This window comes from Pipistrellus hanaki, assembly GCF_964339955.1.
Source record: "Pipistrellus hanaki genome assembly, chromosome: 16".
NCBI lineage: Eukaryota > Metazoa > Chordata > Mammalia > Chiroptera > Vespertilionidae > Pipistrellus > Pipistrellus hanaki.
In genome coordinates this window covers 10,820,176-10,835,394 of record NC_140518.1, presented here as the reverse complement: position 1 = coordinate 10,835,394, position 15,219 = coordinate 10,820,176, and the positions used below count along the sequence as shown (strand labels likewise).

General features: G+C 59.2%; 1 protein-coding gene across 2 annotated transcripts in view; it reads right to left on the bottom strand.

The window, feature by feature from the left end:
• Positions 1 to 234: 234 nt before the first annotated feature.
• MYCBPAP (MYCBP associated protein) overlaps positions 235 to 15,219 on the bottom strand; it is a 19,166-nt gene continuing 4,181 nt past the window's right edge. For both annotated transcript variants that reach the window (XM_084863152.1, XM_084863151.1), the window contains exons 2-19: positions 12,947 to 13,074; positions 11,944 to 12,103; positions 11,676 to 11,776; positions 10,671 to 10,854; positions 10,291 to 10,406; positions 9,468 to 9,618; positions 8,298 to 8,413; positions 8,094 to 8,209; positions 7,564 to 7,675; positions 6,842 to 7,031; positions 6,261 to 6,448; positions 5,062 to 5,208; positions 3,903 to 4,313; positions 3,380 to 3,501; positions 2,672 to 2,787; positions 2,086 to 2,228; positions 1,781 to 1,951; positions 235 to 420 (exon numbers count right to left, since the gene is read on the bottom strand). In XM_084863152.1, the coding sequence (XP_084719278.1) occupies positions 319 to 420; positions 1,781 to 1,951; positions 2,086 to 2,228; positions 2,672 to 2,787; positions 3,380 to 3,501; positions 3,903 to 4,313; positions 5,062 to 5,208; positions 6,261 to 6,448; positions 6,842 to 7,031; positions 7,564 to 7,675; positions 8,094 to 8,209; positions 8,298 to 8,413; positions 9,468 to 9,618; positions 10,291 to 10,406; positions 10,671 to 10,854; positions 11,676 to 11,776; positions 11,944 to 12,103; positions 12,947 to 13,074 (2,774 nt within the window). In that variant the 3' untranslated portion in view covers positions 235 to 318. The remainder of the gene's footprint in view (positions 421 to 1,780; positions 1,952 to 2,085; positions 2,229 to 2,671; positions 2,788 to 3,379; positions 3,502 to 3,902; positions 4,314 to 5,061; positions 5,209 to 6,260; positions 6,449 to 6,841; positions 7,032 to 7,563; positions 7,676 to 8,093; positions 8,210 to 8,297; positions 8,414 to 9,467; positions 9,619 to 10,290; positions 10,407 to 10,670; positions 10,855 to 11,675; positions 11,777 to 11,943; positions 12,104 to 12,946; positions 13,075 to 15,219) is intronic.

Here is a 15,219-nt window from a genome sequence, read left to right as displayed (position 1 = left end):
GAGGGGTGATGCTCTCTGTCCTCCCCTCCGCTCCATCCCTCGTCCTGCTACCAACCTGCTCGAGGTTCAGCCTCCCACACCCCACCTCCCCAGGTGCGTTTCTCTCTCTCTGCCTGCTGGACGACTCCAGGAACTGAGGCAGGATGGGTTGGGGTAGACCTGACGGCAGATGGGACCTGGGAGGACCTGGGCCAGGAGCTGATCTCATCAAGAGGCAGCATTCAAGACAGGAAGCCTGGTGGAAGTGGTAGGAACTGAAAGGTTCTTTATTGATTTGCTTGGTAACCAGTCGCCCGGAAGGCTGCTCAGGCGTATGTGTCAAGTGCAAGGACGCACATGCTCCTCAGCATCCCTTTGGGGGTTGAGCTCATCGGCCAGAACCATGAGGTTCGTCACCATGGCGTCCAGCAGCCCATAGACCTGGAAGAACAGGACAAACGTCACAGGCAACGGCTTGCTCTGTGGGAAACACCTCCACGAGGGAGCACCCCCTGTGCCCTGAGGGTGGGCGTGCTCACTCCACACGGACAACAGCTAGAGAGGGGACAAGACCAGAGCGGTGAGAATGTCTGCAGAACTTCCGTTTCTGCAAATCGGTGCATTTTTCAAACCAGTCTGGGCCCTGGCACATAGGGGGACATTGGGGCCCAGTATGGTGAAAGGGGCAATTCTTGGGGTCCAGGGATCAGTGCCCGTTTACTCCCTTGGGTTGGCCCTATCCTACTCTGGCCTCACAGGCGCCAACTGTCCTTCCTGTAAGATCACAGGCCCACAGCCTGAAATGCTTCCAGAACTGTTCCCTGAGTGGGGCTGGACCACACACACGCCTCAGCAAGATGACTCTTGATTTCAGAAAGCTGAGGGAGTCCACCGCACGGGTCCTCGGAGACCTAAGATAACTCGCCCCCATCGGCCTTCAGACGTCTCAGGGATGTCGCCAGCAGCAGATGGAGCTTCTGATCAAATGAGGTCCAGGGTGTCCCCACAGTGCAGATGGAATCCCAGCCACCCAGCTGTCCACCCCGGAGGAAGACAAAGCCTCGCCTTTAGACGGGCAGATTGAACGTGGCTTTGTGGAACCCCCCCGCCCCCGAAACAAACAGTAACCGGAACTGCGAACCCAGCGCAACACACGATGAGTTTCTCAGGACCTGCTGCTTAAGGATGTGTTGCCGTGAAGTCTCTCTGGTGTTTCAAAGCCCTGATGCTCACTGGAAATCCTCTCCGCATGGTGTTCCCCGCAGGGACACGCCGGCCGGGATGCCCTCGGACGCACTGGGTCTGCCTCCCAAAGTCAGACCGCGTCACTCTTCTGTTCAAATCCCCGTCTGGTCTCTCGTTTCGCTCAGTCCTCACACAGCCTACAAAGCCCCGCATGACCTGGCCCCTCTTGGTGGCCCCTCTGTCCTCTGTCCTCCTGGCTCCTTCCTCCCCTGGCATTTGTTGCTTCCTCTCCCTAGGGCACTGCTCCTCAGGGGTCCACAGGGCCACCCCACCTCCCTTCAAGTCTGTTCGTTGTCACCTTTCCAATGACCCTCCCTCCCCACCTTCGTCATCCCCCCCCGGCTCTGGTCCGTTTCTCTCTTAGGGCTCATCGCCATACCAGATGTTCCTTATTCACACAGAGGATGATGCCCCTCACAAGGGCAGCGCTGTGTCCACCGTGGATGCAGGAGGCACTTACCATTTGTAGGATGAACGGGTTGGAGGAGGGGGCGGAGGGAAGCGCGCAGCACAGGTGTGAGGGAGAGGAGGGCTGAGCCCGGGGCTGTGCCCTCACCTCCATGTGCATCCTCTGGGTGTATTTCTCCATGACCAGGGGGTCGATGGGCTCCTGAGAGGTGACAGTGATGTCGGGGACAGCGTCTTCCACGTAAAGCCTGTCCCGACTTGAAGATTTCGCAAGTTTCTTGTCGTCCCTTGCCTTTAGCTTCTTGCTGTTCAAACGGTCCTGCTTGGAGAGAGGAGGCACGCATGGCCTTCGCTAGCTCCTGAGGGCGGTCCGGGGCCCTCTCAGCACAGCTCACCTGGAGATTCCCACGTCACCCCAGCCCCGCCCAGGCCCGGCCCCGCCCCAGAGCATGCCTCTTTGCCTAGCAGCTTGGCTTTTTTCTCTTCTTTATCTTTGAGTCCCTGCTGCTTCCTCTCCAGGGCTGTCGCCTTCCGGTCCTCCTTCCCAGCTCTGCTGGGAGCCACCTTCGTCTCTATGACGGAGGGCGGTTTTTGTCCTGAGGGAGGCGAGGGGAAGACGGTGTGGGCGGTGGGCTCGCTGTGCCCAGGGGCGGGAGTCAGGAAAAGCCGAGTGCTCTCAGCAGCCCTGAGAGGATTCCCACGGACGAGGAGCAGAGCCCCGGGTTGAGGGGCGGGTGGATGGCCCTGTGGGACGGGACTGTGGGGCAGGGGCAAGGAGCCTGCTTCTAGTCCCAGCTCTGCCACTCCCCCCTGTATGGCACAGGCAAACCCTTCAATCCTCCTGAGATCCTATCTGCAAAACGGGGGAACGTGGACCCAGGTGGTACTAAGGTCCCTTCCGGATTCCAAACCTTGGCAACAGATAAAAGAGTAGCAGGGGCCTACTCCATGGGTCAACAGAGGTCCCCCAGAGGGTGTGCACGGCGGCGGTGAGGGGGCGGGGAAGACTGCGTGCCTGGCAGGAGGCGCCGAGTCTGACCTTGCTCTTCCGGCAGGTCCACATAGGTGGTCTCCTTCTCAGGCAGGCCCAGCACAGCCCTCAGCCACAGGGAGTGGCTCACCAGGCTGTCAATCAGGTCCCGCCACAGCTGAAAACTAGAAGACAAGACACACTGGAGACAAGCCATCACCCTTTGCCCTGGAACCTGCAGAGACGCTGGTGCCAGGAGCTGCCGGGGACATGCCATGCCCCCGTCCGGCCAGCATCCTCACCAGCGCCCGGGCAAGCGTTGGAAACTATGGCTGGACCTTGGGCGAGATTCCCAGCTGCAGGGATGTGGTCTGAGGGCCTCGCCAAAACCCCTCCCCCCAGCCTCTCCACACAAGTTCCAAACGGGGGACAGGGAGGCCGGTCACCGAGAAGTGAGGCTTTCCGCGGAACACGCCCCTCCTCTCACCGCCCTCTGGCTCCTCGCCCTCGTTCCTCCCTCTGCTCGTGGAGAAGGAACAAAGGATGAGGAAGAAATGAAGGTCCGGTGCGTCCTCTGCTGTGACGGCCCCGCAGGGAGCCGCCGGTGGCTGCAGGGCGGCTGCGGCGGGTGCCGAGCATGGACGGTGGCGGCATCTTTCGGGGACCTGAGCTCAGGGGAGCTCCGCACCCTGGCGTGCTGGGACCGCCTGCCGAGCACCCTGGCCCGATGCCACGGAGGGGAGGAGGGGAGGCTGGCGGGCCTGGTGGGGCACCTACCACATCTGGTACAGGAAGTCAGACTGCAGCGGCCTCTGCCCCTGGCACAGCTCCAGGGCCGCTTTGTTGAGCCTGATGAGGACATCTTCTCGCTGGTTCTCCTCGGGGAGAATCATCGCTGCCTGGCGGGGTCACGGGCACCATGAGCAACCCTGGTGCCCAGGAAACCAAGGGTCCCTGTGTCCTCTGGTGATGGGCGCCACGTTGTGAGGACAGGTGTGCGGGAGGCGATGCAGCCATGGGCGACCTGTCTGGGGTGCCTTGTGTGGGAGCCTGGGACCTCCTCCTTCAGAAACCTGCTCCCACGAACCCCTTTTGCAAGGTTTGCCAGGATCACAGCGGGCGCCCCCACCCCATCCCCCCCTTCGGCACCACAGGGGCCTAGCCATCTGAGACAGAGAGAGATGGCCCCAGAGACGGCTCTTTCTTGGCCCACGGGGGCAAGAGGCACCTCCGGGCCCTCCCTCACCCCGCATTCCCAGGGCTGTTTTCTCCACCCACGCCTTGGGGGCCAGAGCCACACCTCCCTGAAGTCCTCCAGGCAGAGGTCCCACTCGGGCAGCGGAAGGCTCGCCTGCTCCCAGGGGCTCTTGCTGCTGTCCCGGCTGCCCTCCACCAGGATCTCCTCCATGATGCTCTTCCGAGGAGACACCTTGGGCCCCAGCCTGACCCTCTGGGGCCTGAAAGCATCTTGGGATTCCTTGAAGTATGCGTTCTCCTGCTGGGGCTCCGCGGTCGGGCCCTTCGGGTACGCCGAAGAGTCCGCCTGCCCCGCCATCTTGTCCAAATGGCCCGACTGGGACCTGGCCACCCAGGCCCGGGGCGCCATGTGCTCCTCGTCGCTCAGCCCGCCTTCCTCGGCCTTGTAGGGCAGGACCATGTACTGGTACCACAGCCTGTGCAGGTTCTGCACCACTGGGTGCTGGTAATGCAGCTGCAGCGGAGGCAAGGGAAGACATGTGACAGGGAGGCGGGGGAGGGGGGGGCGAGGGGGGGGGTGATGGACCCAGAACCCTTGGACCTGGGCCCGTTTCCCCATCCCTGAAGAGCACTGATGGAGGAGGCAGGGAAGGGACCAGCAGGAGTGGCTCTGGCCAGAGGATAACCCCACGTCCCCTTCAACCTGAGCATCTCCAACTTCAAGCATTTGTTTGTTTGTTTGTTTGTTTGCGTGTGAGCATCCAAGTAACATTGGGTTTGAACAAAGGAGTTGGTGAAACTGTTCTCACCAAGCATCCACTTAGGAGCCACATGACCTTGGGCAAATTACTTAACCTCCCTCGGCCACAGTTCCCCCAGGTAGCGTGTGGCCATCTCCATGGGAACAGGGAACGGACTGACCAACCTCAGAGGGAAGGGAGGGTGGAGGGCGGGAAGAGATGAGCTAAGGATCTTACGTGCACATATGCCTTACCTGGAGCACAGACAACAGGGCGGTAAAGGCCTGGGGCGGGACAGGGACTGGGTGGACTGGGGCAATGGTGAGGGGGGTCAGGGGACATCTGTAATCCTCTCAACTATAAAGGTTTTTGTTGCCGTTTTTTAAGAAAAAAGCAGTGCCGGTCTCACAGGGCTGCCGGGAAGTGAAGTGAGCTACTCCTGGAAGACGCTCAGAAGAGGTCCTGGCGCGTCGGAGGGTTTGCTGTTCCCCCCACGGGGCGGGGGCCAGGGCTGGGCTGTACCTGGGGGTTCCTGTGGTAGAACAAGTCCTCCTCCGTGAGATAGGCGTCCACGGGCGACGGCACACGCTCGGGGGTCAGGACGCCGCCCAGCAGCTCGTGCAGCACGCTCTGCGCGATGGTGACCGCCTCGTGGGAAGCCAGCTCCTTCTGGGGAAGGAAAGGTGGCAGGAGAGGACAGCTCAGGCCTTCGGACCCATGCTGCACCCGGAGGGGAGCAGGGGCCCTCAGGGCTCCGTGCCTTCCTAGGGGTTGAGTTCCTGCCATTCTCTCTCTTTGTCTCTCTCTCTCTCTCTCTCTCTCTCTCTCTCTCTTTGTCTCTCTCTCTCTCTCTCTCTCTCTCTCTCTCTCTCTCTCTCACACACACACACACACACACACACACACACTATTCCCAGACTCAGAACTCCCTGGGTCTTCCCTGCTCCCTAAAAGAGGCTGGAAGAATCCCGAGGAGGAACTGGTTCCATGAAGTTGCCTCCTCGCGGGGCCAGGAGGTCCCAAGCATTTCCCAGAGATTGGGAAGGCCAGGGCCAGGGGCAGCACGGTTCTGGCCTTGCCGAGCATGTGACTTGGCCACACAGTCAGTATCTCAGAGACAGGGTCACCCCAGGGGAGAGGCCGGTCCTGGATTAGCACATGAAACAGATGTCGCACGTCTCAAAATCATCTCTCATCGCCGCGGGCTGAGCCTCGGCCGAAGCAGCTGGCTCGCGTTTGGGGACCACGGTGAGCAGAAAAGCACACAGAGGGCGAGGCCAGGCGGCCGGGCGAGGGACCGGTGGGGGCCCAGCAGACGCCCAGTCCCCACCTCCCGCGCGCTCCCAGGGGCCGGCCCCCTGGTTAAACTGCCCTCTGTGGTTTTGAAGTCTTGCCAGTTAAAGGCGACTCCACTGGAGGGTACCCAACGGCAGTGAACAGATACAGTACCCGGGTGCAGGGTCGCTCCATGCGTTTGTGCTCAAGTACTTCCTCTGGAAGCCCAGCCTCATCTCTTCCTGGCGGTGGGAGCCAGGCAGGGTGGGGCTCAAAACTGCCCCGCCCTGGCCTGCCCACCCACCTCTGACCTCATAAAGTCCTGGGAGGTGGCTGAGCAAGACCAGCCGTGAGAAACAAGACCCCTGCTGGCAGGGGCCAGGAAGGATGCCAGAGCGACCTCCCTGATGCCCACACGGGGCCCAGGTCTCGGCTCCCTTCCTTACCTCCAGTAAGATCCTATCATCCCTATAAATGTCCTGGGCCAGGGAGACCGCGTGGAGATTGACCTGCAGGACAGCACCCCCTAACAGGGTGGGGTGAGTGACAAACTCCCAGAATTCCCTGAAGATGCCAGCGTGATCAGACTTGAAGAAGAAGGTGAAGGTTTTCGTTTCTCCGGGCAGAATCACCCCTGCGGGGGCAGGGACAGAGGTTTGCACCGAGAAGGAGCTCACGGAGCCCCACGCCTGCGCGCCTGGGGTTAGCGGAGCCCTAAAGCCTCTGGGGATACATGGAAACGAGCTCACTGCGGTCTGCTCACTGCGGTCTGCCCGGGAAGGAGGGCTCTCCTGGGCTGGGGGACTCATCCCAGCCTCGGGTCTGTGCAATGTACCTGAACCCCTAGAATGCTCCCGCTCCCCCGGGGCCCACCTCCCTGCCCCCAGCAGACACGAACAGTTCAGGAGATGACATGCGTCACGGAGGACATGGAGGGGAGGAGGCAGGGAAGAGGGGCTTGACCGTTCAGGAACTGGGCGCTCGCTAGACGTCAGTGTCTGGACATCAGGGTGTGCCTCCTAGGTACCTTCCCGGTTGTTGAAGTAAAACTGCTGCGTCCTGTTTCTCTTCAGGTCTCGGAAGGCGTCCGGCTGGGACTGCCGCCGCCAGTCATACCAAATGGCCACGGTGCCGTTGTTGACCACGGTCAGCTCCGAGGACGCCTTCTGCCGCTCTACGGTTTCGAAGGTCAGGCGGACGGCAATGCCAACCTGCTTCTGCGGGGGGAGGCGGCGGAGGCGTGAGGCGTGCCTTGGAGGGGGGCCCTGGCCCGGGAGGATGTGCTCAGGCCGGAGTGCCAGGGCCTTTTCCGGGTCTTGGCACGGAACGCCCCCCGGTCCCGGGGCCTCCAGGGCCTGGCTGCTCTCAGGCAGAGGGGGGTCAGACCCCGACAGCGGCTGTCTCCTCTCAGGAAGAGGAGAAAACCAAACGGATCTTATACCTGATGCACATTTTTGCTCCTTAGCATCCCAAGAATATTGCAGGCCCTTCTCAAAGCCACGCCCAGTAGGAGAAGTTTGCTTACACACATTTTTGGGGGGACTGGGTACAAAGGGGGTGGCTTGTGACTCTCTCTCCTTCCGGCCTTGTGACTTTATTCTGGGTCGCGCTAGCATTGCTGTTGCCGTTTTCAGACACGCCGAATGCAAGGCCAGGTAAAAACCAGAGCAGGAAGCAGCAGGCTCCTTGCGACGGTCAGTCACCTTGAGACTGCACCCAAGGGCGAGGGCGAGGGCGAAGGCAGCGTACCTTGTCATGGGGGTTACTGCCTCGGATCCAGCAGGCCGGCTTCCCGCAGAACAGCAGAGAGGGGCCAAGAACAGGCATGGGGGCCTCCTCGGGGTGGTCCATGAATAAATCGCTGTAAGGAAAAATTGCTGTAAGGAAAACCAATGGCGTCTTCCCCCCGAAGCTGCCATCGCCTTGCCACACGGAGCCCCCAGCGGTGGCTGCCAGCTCTGCCCTCCCACGGAGCACCACCAGCTCCCCTGGAGCGCGGCCTGGTCAGGCTCCCTTCCTGTCGGTTCTCTCTCTCTCTCTCTCTCACACACACACACACACACACACACACACACACACACAGTGTGCACAGCCTGGAGCGCCCCTGCCCAGCGAAGGGATGCCTGGGAAGTCCCCATTCGGAGCTGGTTGCTAGGAGGGAGCAGATGGGGAAGCCAGCACCGGTGCTGGAATGGGCCAGAGGAGGGGGCGGCAGCATGGAGGGGGGAAGGGGAAACTCCACTCCCCAGCCTCTCCCCCCAGGGCCCGGGCCGACTCACGAGTTGATTAAGTCTCCAGAGGAACTTCTCTGGCTCTGTTCGAACACTAAAAAGTCTTTCACGATGACCGTTGAGAACGGCTGCCCTCTGCCCACCACCTCCAGGCCATCGATGTCCTCAGAGAGACCAACGAGGAAAGATGAGCCGGCTGGAGGTGGGCGCCACCCTGAGGGGCCTCGGGCGGGGCACGGGGACAGGGCCCACCTGCTGGCTGAAGCCCAGCTTCGCCATGAGGTGCTGCAGCTCCTCGCGCCGGTCCATCAGGAACAGGCTCCGGTCCCAGGTGTAGCGGTACCGCGCGTCCTTCCGGGCCAGCAACCCTGGACCGAGGACTCTCAGTCCGGGCCGCGGCCACGGCCCCTTCCCCTCACTCTCAAGAGCTCTGAACACAGCCATCCCAGCACCACTTCTGGGAAACGGGGGTGGGGGGTGGGGTACGGCTTCCCTGGGCTCCAGTCCTGCCCGTTCCTGCGCCTTGGCCACCCTACACAGGACTCCCGCAGAATCAGCTTCCAGACCACCGCGTCCTCGGACGATAACGCGTGGAGACAATACCAGCTGCCTCTACCGAGTGCTTAGCAGGGGGCCAGACCCTCTCCTCGCACACCAGGCTTCCTCTCACCCTCACCACCCGTCAGTGCTTCACAGATGTGGACACGGGGGGCCAGAGAGGCCAAATGACCTGCTCTGGCCGCAGGGGCCCTGGCAGCCTTTATTTTATTTTATTTTTAATATATGTTATTGATTTTTTACAGAGAGAAAGAGAGAGGGATAGAGAGTTAGAAACACTGATGAGAGAGAATCATCGACCAGCTGCCTCTTGCACAACCCCTACTGGGGATGTGCCCGCAACCAAGGTACATGCCCTTGACCGGAATCAAATCCGGGACCTTTTTTTAGTTCGCAGGCCGACGCTCTATCCACTGAGCCAAACTGGTCTTGGCCCTGGCAGCCTTTAAAGCAGCGCTACCCCATAGAGATGGCTCGCAAACCTCAGCTGGGAGGCGCATAATTTAAAACTGCCCAGATGGTTGGAAAAATGAAAGAAATGGGGAATTCGTTTTAGTTTAACCCAATGCATCAAAAACATTACCATTTCAACATGTGATCAGTGTAGAAATTATTAATAAGATATTTCGAGTACAAACCAGTGCACAGTTCACACTTAGATCCCGTTCAGACCAGCCTCGCCACACATTCCAGGTGCTCAGTGCCCCAGTGGTCCATGGGTCTCCATCTCCCTCCCCTCTGCTCCCTCTTCCATCTATCGCTGTCTAATAGAAGTGGGGACTGGGCCTCCGGAGGGTTAGGGGACTTGGTCCCCGGTCGGTCCCATACCAGGGCCACCCCTCCCCCCAGGTACCCACTCCTCACCCATCTCCTCCTGGACGGAGTAGGGCTTCCTGATGCGAGTGATTGGCTCCAGGAGGCCGCGCTGGCTTTTTGTCTTCGTTATGACCAGCCCCGTCATTTCGTCTCCCAAGTATTCCAGTCGACTCCAGAACCCACTGGACTCCTCAGAGCACTGGCAAGGATGGGCAGACAAGTCAGATCACCTGGACACCCTGGAGAGGGGCTAGGGGGAGGGGGGCGCTGGGAGACAAGAGCACCGCGGACGACAAATGCTCGCTCTGGGGGTTTGCAGGAGAGAAGCAAGCACGCTCTTGTTCTCAGGATGCCCTCAAGAGCCTTTCCCGGGGCCCCAGACAGTGTGGGTGGTGCGGACACTGCACTCACACACCAGACACAACAGGGTACCCGGGGGGTCACCCAAAAGCTGGGGCCTCGGCCTTTAAGAGAGAACACTAGGACTGTTCTAATAACTCAGGCCCCGGGCTGTTTTCTCCTCACATTCACCACCACTGACCACCACTGGCCACCACTGGCCACCACTGACCACCACTAACCACCACTGACAATCACTAACCACCACTGACAATCACTAACCACCATTGACCACACTGACCACCACTGACAATCACTGATCATCACTGACCACCACCGGCTGAATCACGTAACTGACCAGTCCCTGAACGCCCAATAGCAGGACCAATACTGTCATTTTACTAAAGGCCTTGAGGGCTTAACACTGCTCTGCAACGGACAGATTTGTCACGCTCCCCGCTGTGCACGCCGAGGCAGCTGTCCCAGCGTCCAGCCCTCCTCCTCACAGGGCGTGTGGGGACTCTGTCCTTACCTTCCCGTCGTGCTGCGTGGGCAAGACGCGGTCAATGACCGTCCGTTCCTCCTGGATCTGTCTGTAGGTCTCCCCGATGTGCATCAGCAGCTCGCCGACAGGTTTCTTCACCCGTTCTGGAGAGAAGAGCCCAGGATGCAGCCCCTCCACCGAATCGGAGCAAGCAGGGCCCAGCACTCGGCACCGGGGCCCCATCCCTGGACTGATCTCAGGACCCGCCGAGTGAGAAACGCCGGGGAGCGAGCGGACGGCACCACCCGCTCAGCCCGAGTCCATCACTGGACAGGCGCGGGGAGGGAGCACGCCCAGCAGCAGGGCCTGGGTGCCAGGGTGGGGGTGGGGTGGGGGTGGGCAAGGGGGCCCCCATCCTCTCTGCTCACTGCTGAGGGTCTCCTGCTGCCTCTTCCACAGGGCCAGGTTGCGCTGCCAGTTTTTCATAAAGTTCTGCTGAGCAGGTGGGGCCCAAGGAGGTGGCTTCTCCTCCTTGGGGGCTTCCTGCTTCGGCTCTTCTGCGACTGGGGTGAGGGTCATCAGGCAGGGTGGGGTGTGGATCAGCTCAGCCAGCTGCAAAGCACAAGGGGTGTGTGTGTGGGGTGCGGGGGGGGATGGGTGAGAGGCGCTAAGCTGGGCGAGCAGAGACTTCTCTAGGCCTGAATCCCTGCTGTGCGCCCCCTCTGCTGGGGATCCCTCCTCTTCAGGACCCGGAGATTGTGAGGGACCAGAAACGGGTCCCAGGACCAGGGGGCTGGGAAAACCGCAGCCAGTCTCCTCTCTCCCGGAACGGGGCCCTCTGTGCTGAGCTGCGTTCCAAATCCTCCCTGGATCCGTCCTCCCGCTGATGCTCACAGACACCTTGCCCTGCAGGGGGACGGGGTCATTTTTAGATGGCCCCAGGCTAGCCCCTGACCAATGAGAGTCTTAGTCTGGAGCCAGAGAAGCGCAGGAACCGAGACAGCGAGCGTGCTGCATGGTGGGAAGGTCGGAGACACGCAGGCCCTTTGTGTGGCCCTGGAGCTGTGGACCGAGGGGAGCGGGCGGTTTTTGGAGAAGGGAAAACGGAGCCGGTGCCCAGAGGAGCAGAAGGCAATTAGGGGGGCACAGGCCCAGATCCCTGATGCCTTTGTGGGTTCAGTCTAACCCAGCCAGACACGCTATTGCCTTTGCGTTCCCCAGGGCACCTCTGTGTCCTTAGAGTGACTTCCTGACTTGGGCTGAAGCTCGCTGAAGCGGGCGTCGCTGTTCTGGGGGGAGGGTCACCTGTCACTTCAGACTCCGGGGCCCAGAGACTAGACTGTCTGTAACCCCAGCCTGCCTGGCTCTGCCAGGGGTGAGGCTGGAAGGACTTGGGTGACTGGGCCCCTCCAGGCAGCTCTGTGCAAACGAACCTCCATGTTCCCTTGAGAAATTGCAATCCTCCTGAAGTCGTGGAGACTCCCCAAGATGTGGTGGGGCAGGATCTGGTCACCATAAAAACTGTCACGGGGACCTGAGGGGGTGGGGGGAGAGAAAGAGAGAGAGGCTATAGTGAGCCGTGACTGTCAGTGATTCCCGGGGGCTCCTTTCTGATGGAGACCCCGCTTTCTTTCCAGGCTGACCCATGAATTCTGAGGCCAGCGGGGCCGGGGCCGGGGCCGGGGCCGGGGTCGGACATACGGGAGTAGTCCAGGGGCCTCGTGGTGGCATCTGGAGTGGCAGGATGTGCTACCAAGTGGCAGACCTTCCTCCCAAGATCCTTGGGTTTGACTTTACGGATGAAAAATTTCTGGGTGATGTCAGATTTATCTGCTGTTTCAATGAAGCGAGGTATGTGTTGCTATAAAGAAACAAAACAGAGGAGAATTCCACTTGAGATCTGGAGGAGGGGACACTCCCCCGTCGCCTCTGTCCGAAGCCTTTGTGGAATTCCTGAGGGCTGGCAAATCTGTTTCTCCAGCTCTGTCCATATGCTCTGTCGAGGAAAACGCCTCTGCAACAGACGAGAGACTTAATAATGTCTTCGAGAGGGGGAAAAAATAACATTTCATGCTCTGGCTGGGTGGCTCAGTTGGTTGAGCGTTGTCCCGTACACCTAAAGGTTGTGGGTTCGATTCCAGGTCAGGTTCGATCCGCATCAGGACATGGAGAAACAACCGATTGATCCCTCTCTCTCTCTCTCTCTCTCTCTCTCCCTCCCTCCCTTCGTCTCTCTCTAAAAAAAATAAAAGTAAATCAATAAACAAATCTTATGGTTTGGATTTTAAAAAAACAAACAAAAACATTTTGTGCATCCAGACAGTTCCCATGAGAAGTGCCTGGTTCTTTCAGGTAAAGCATGGGGTTAAGGAGTAGCAGGTTTCTCCGTTTGTGACTTTGACTCTTAAACTCATTTTCCCATCGGTGAAATGGGGATGAACGCCCTTGGCTCCATGGGGAGCAAGACACCTCATTCTCTCGCTCCCCCGTGGTCCTATATGCATCTCAGGAATGCTCAGATAAACACAGCGCATTCCTTTAGCTGCAGGGGTGAAAAGAATTTGTCAGATGGGTTTTTCCACGGAGTCAGCCACGCCCTGTGAGGAGGGCGGCGGCAGGGAGGGTGGACGTGGTTGATGTTCTAGAACACACGGGCTGGGCGAGGGAAGCTCGGCAGGAAGGGGTCCCCGGCTTTCACCCTCACCTTCTTCAAGTTTTCCGTCTTAATGGCCAAGGCCAGAATGTCATCTCCTTGCAGGACATTGCTAACGGGCTCAGGTTCCTCCTGAATGGGGGGCGTGGACTGTTCAGGGACCTTCGCCCGCTTCTTGTCTGAGGAGAAACAGAAGGTGACGAGTGCTTCTAGAGAGAGAGATACGTTAGGCCCCAGAGAGGGGAGGCAGAGCTGGCCACAGGCAGCAGAGGCTGCCAGGGAGACTGGGCTGCCCTTGCCTGGGGCAGCCGGAGTTTTTCTCGAAGGCTCCCCTGCCCCTGGCATCTCGGCCTGCCTCACTGGCTGAGGCTTCTCAGCTGGAATTGACTTGGAAAGATGCACACACACACACACACACACACACACACACACAGGCTGTGCTACTTATAAGCTGCACAACTTGGGTACATCACTTAACCTCTCTTGGCCTCGAGTCTTCCTGCCTGTAAAAAGAGGAAGCTGGACTAAATCACTGGTTCCCAAATATCAGTCCAGTGTCTTCCTCCGAATCTCCAGGAGAGTTTTACAACAGCTTCCTGGCTCCTGCGCGCAGCCAGGGCCTGGGGAGCTGGGCCTATAAAACTCTGTCGGTGGTTCGGATGCACCCTGGTTTGGGATTCTGGGCTGGCTGCCTTCTCAGCCTCTTCCATTGCTAGCGCTGCTCCTTTCTCATCAGCTCTCTTTTTTTAATCCTCACCTGAGGATATTTTTCCATTGATTTTTAGAGAGAGAGAGCAGAAGAGAGAGGGGAAGACAGAGAGAAATACTATGCGAGAGAAACACATAGATTAGTTGCCTCCTACACGAGCCCCGACCAGGACCTGGGCCGGGGAGGAGCCTGCAACCGAGGTATGTGCCCTTGACCGGAATCCAATCCAGGACCTTTCAGTCCACAGGCCGACACGCTATCCACTGAGCCAAACCGGCGAGGGCGGCATCAGCTTTCTTAAGACATTGGTTAAAATACCAATGCTCTGGGGTGGGGGTCTGGGGAAGACATGGCTGACCATTTAATTCATACTGTTCAAGTATTTTCTATGTGCCAGGCTCTGGAAACATAAGGCTTCAAAGAGTACACACCCATGAAGACAAGGCTGCCAGGCTGAACTACGGGAGCAGCCAGGGGGGTCCCTGCCCAATTCTGGGGGTAGTCAAGGAGGGCTTCCCAATGAGGTGATGTTTAAGTGGAGATGAAGAGAACACAGACCAGGGGAAGGGTGTGGGGACCAGGCAGTCTAAAGGGACGAGCAGCAAGAGGCCCAGAGGCAAGAGAGAGCGGAGCGCCCTCCGGAACGCAAAGCATGTTGTTAAAGTCGCCGGAGGGTAGCGAGGGGGCAAGGAAGGAGGCGTGCCTGGAGCGGGACCCGGGAGCCGTAGCACCAAGAGCTCAGTGAGCCGTGGAAAGGACTTCACCCCGGGGGCCATGACGTAGCAAGGAATGGGCTAGGGGGTGCAACGCCGAGGACGAGGTTATTTAGGGGTCTACGGCCGTCACGCAGCGGCTGATGACACCAGCGGCTCCTGGAGCTGGAGGGCTCTGAGCCTCTCCCTCACGGGCCACGCCGGAGCCCGGCAGGGAGAACGCATGTCCGAAGCCAGTCATTCTGCAGAGAGGACGCCCTCCCATCCTGCCTCCCGCAGGGGCGGGCTAACATCTCACATGCACCTCGTCTCTCTGGCTGGAGCCTCCTGCCGGCTGCCCTCGGGTTTGGAGTGGTTTGATGTAAGGCCCACGGAAAATAATCAAAGGAAAACCCGAGGCCCGACCGCAGGGACTTGAAGACGGAACTGGGTTCTGTCCTGCTGTGACATGGGACCGAAGCCCTCGCCCTTCTTTTTTTAAAAGGCAATCTCGCCAACACATCAAAGCCCGGTGTTGTGGTTACCCCAGTCAGATTCTCTTTTTTTAGGAAATGCCCACAGAATTGGTGACAAAGAAGCACACATACAAGAAAACCCAAGCCGGAATCATTCTAAACATAACTCCTCTCTTTTCCTCTGTCCACCACCTCGGCCGGTTCTCTGCCTTCCCGAGGGATTAGACATCTCCAGCTCTGTGCTTTCTACCTGTGGGTGTCTGGTGATCACGTTCGAATGTATAAAACGTCACCATTGTTGAAGATTTCTGAAATATGGGGGGGGGGGGCAGCCGGGGAGAGGTCAATGGGGGCGGGGAGGAGACTTACAAAATACTTTTAACAATAAAGAATAATAAAATTTTTAAAAAAACCAGATTTCTGAAATGGTGGAACTCTGGCCCAAAG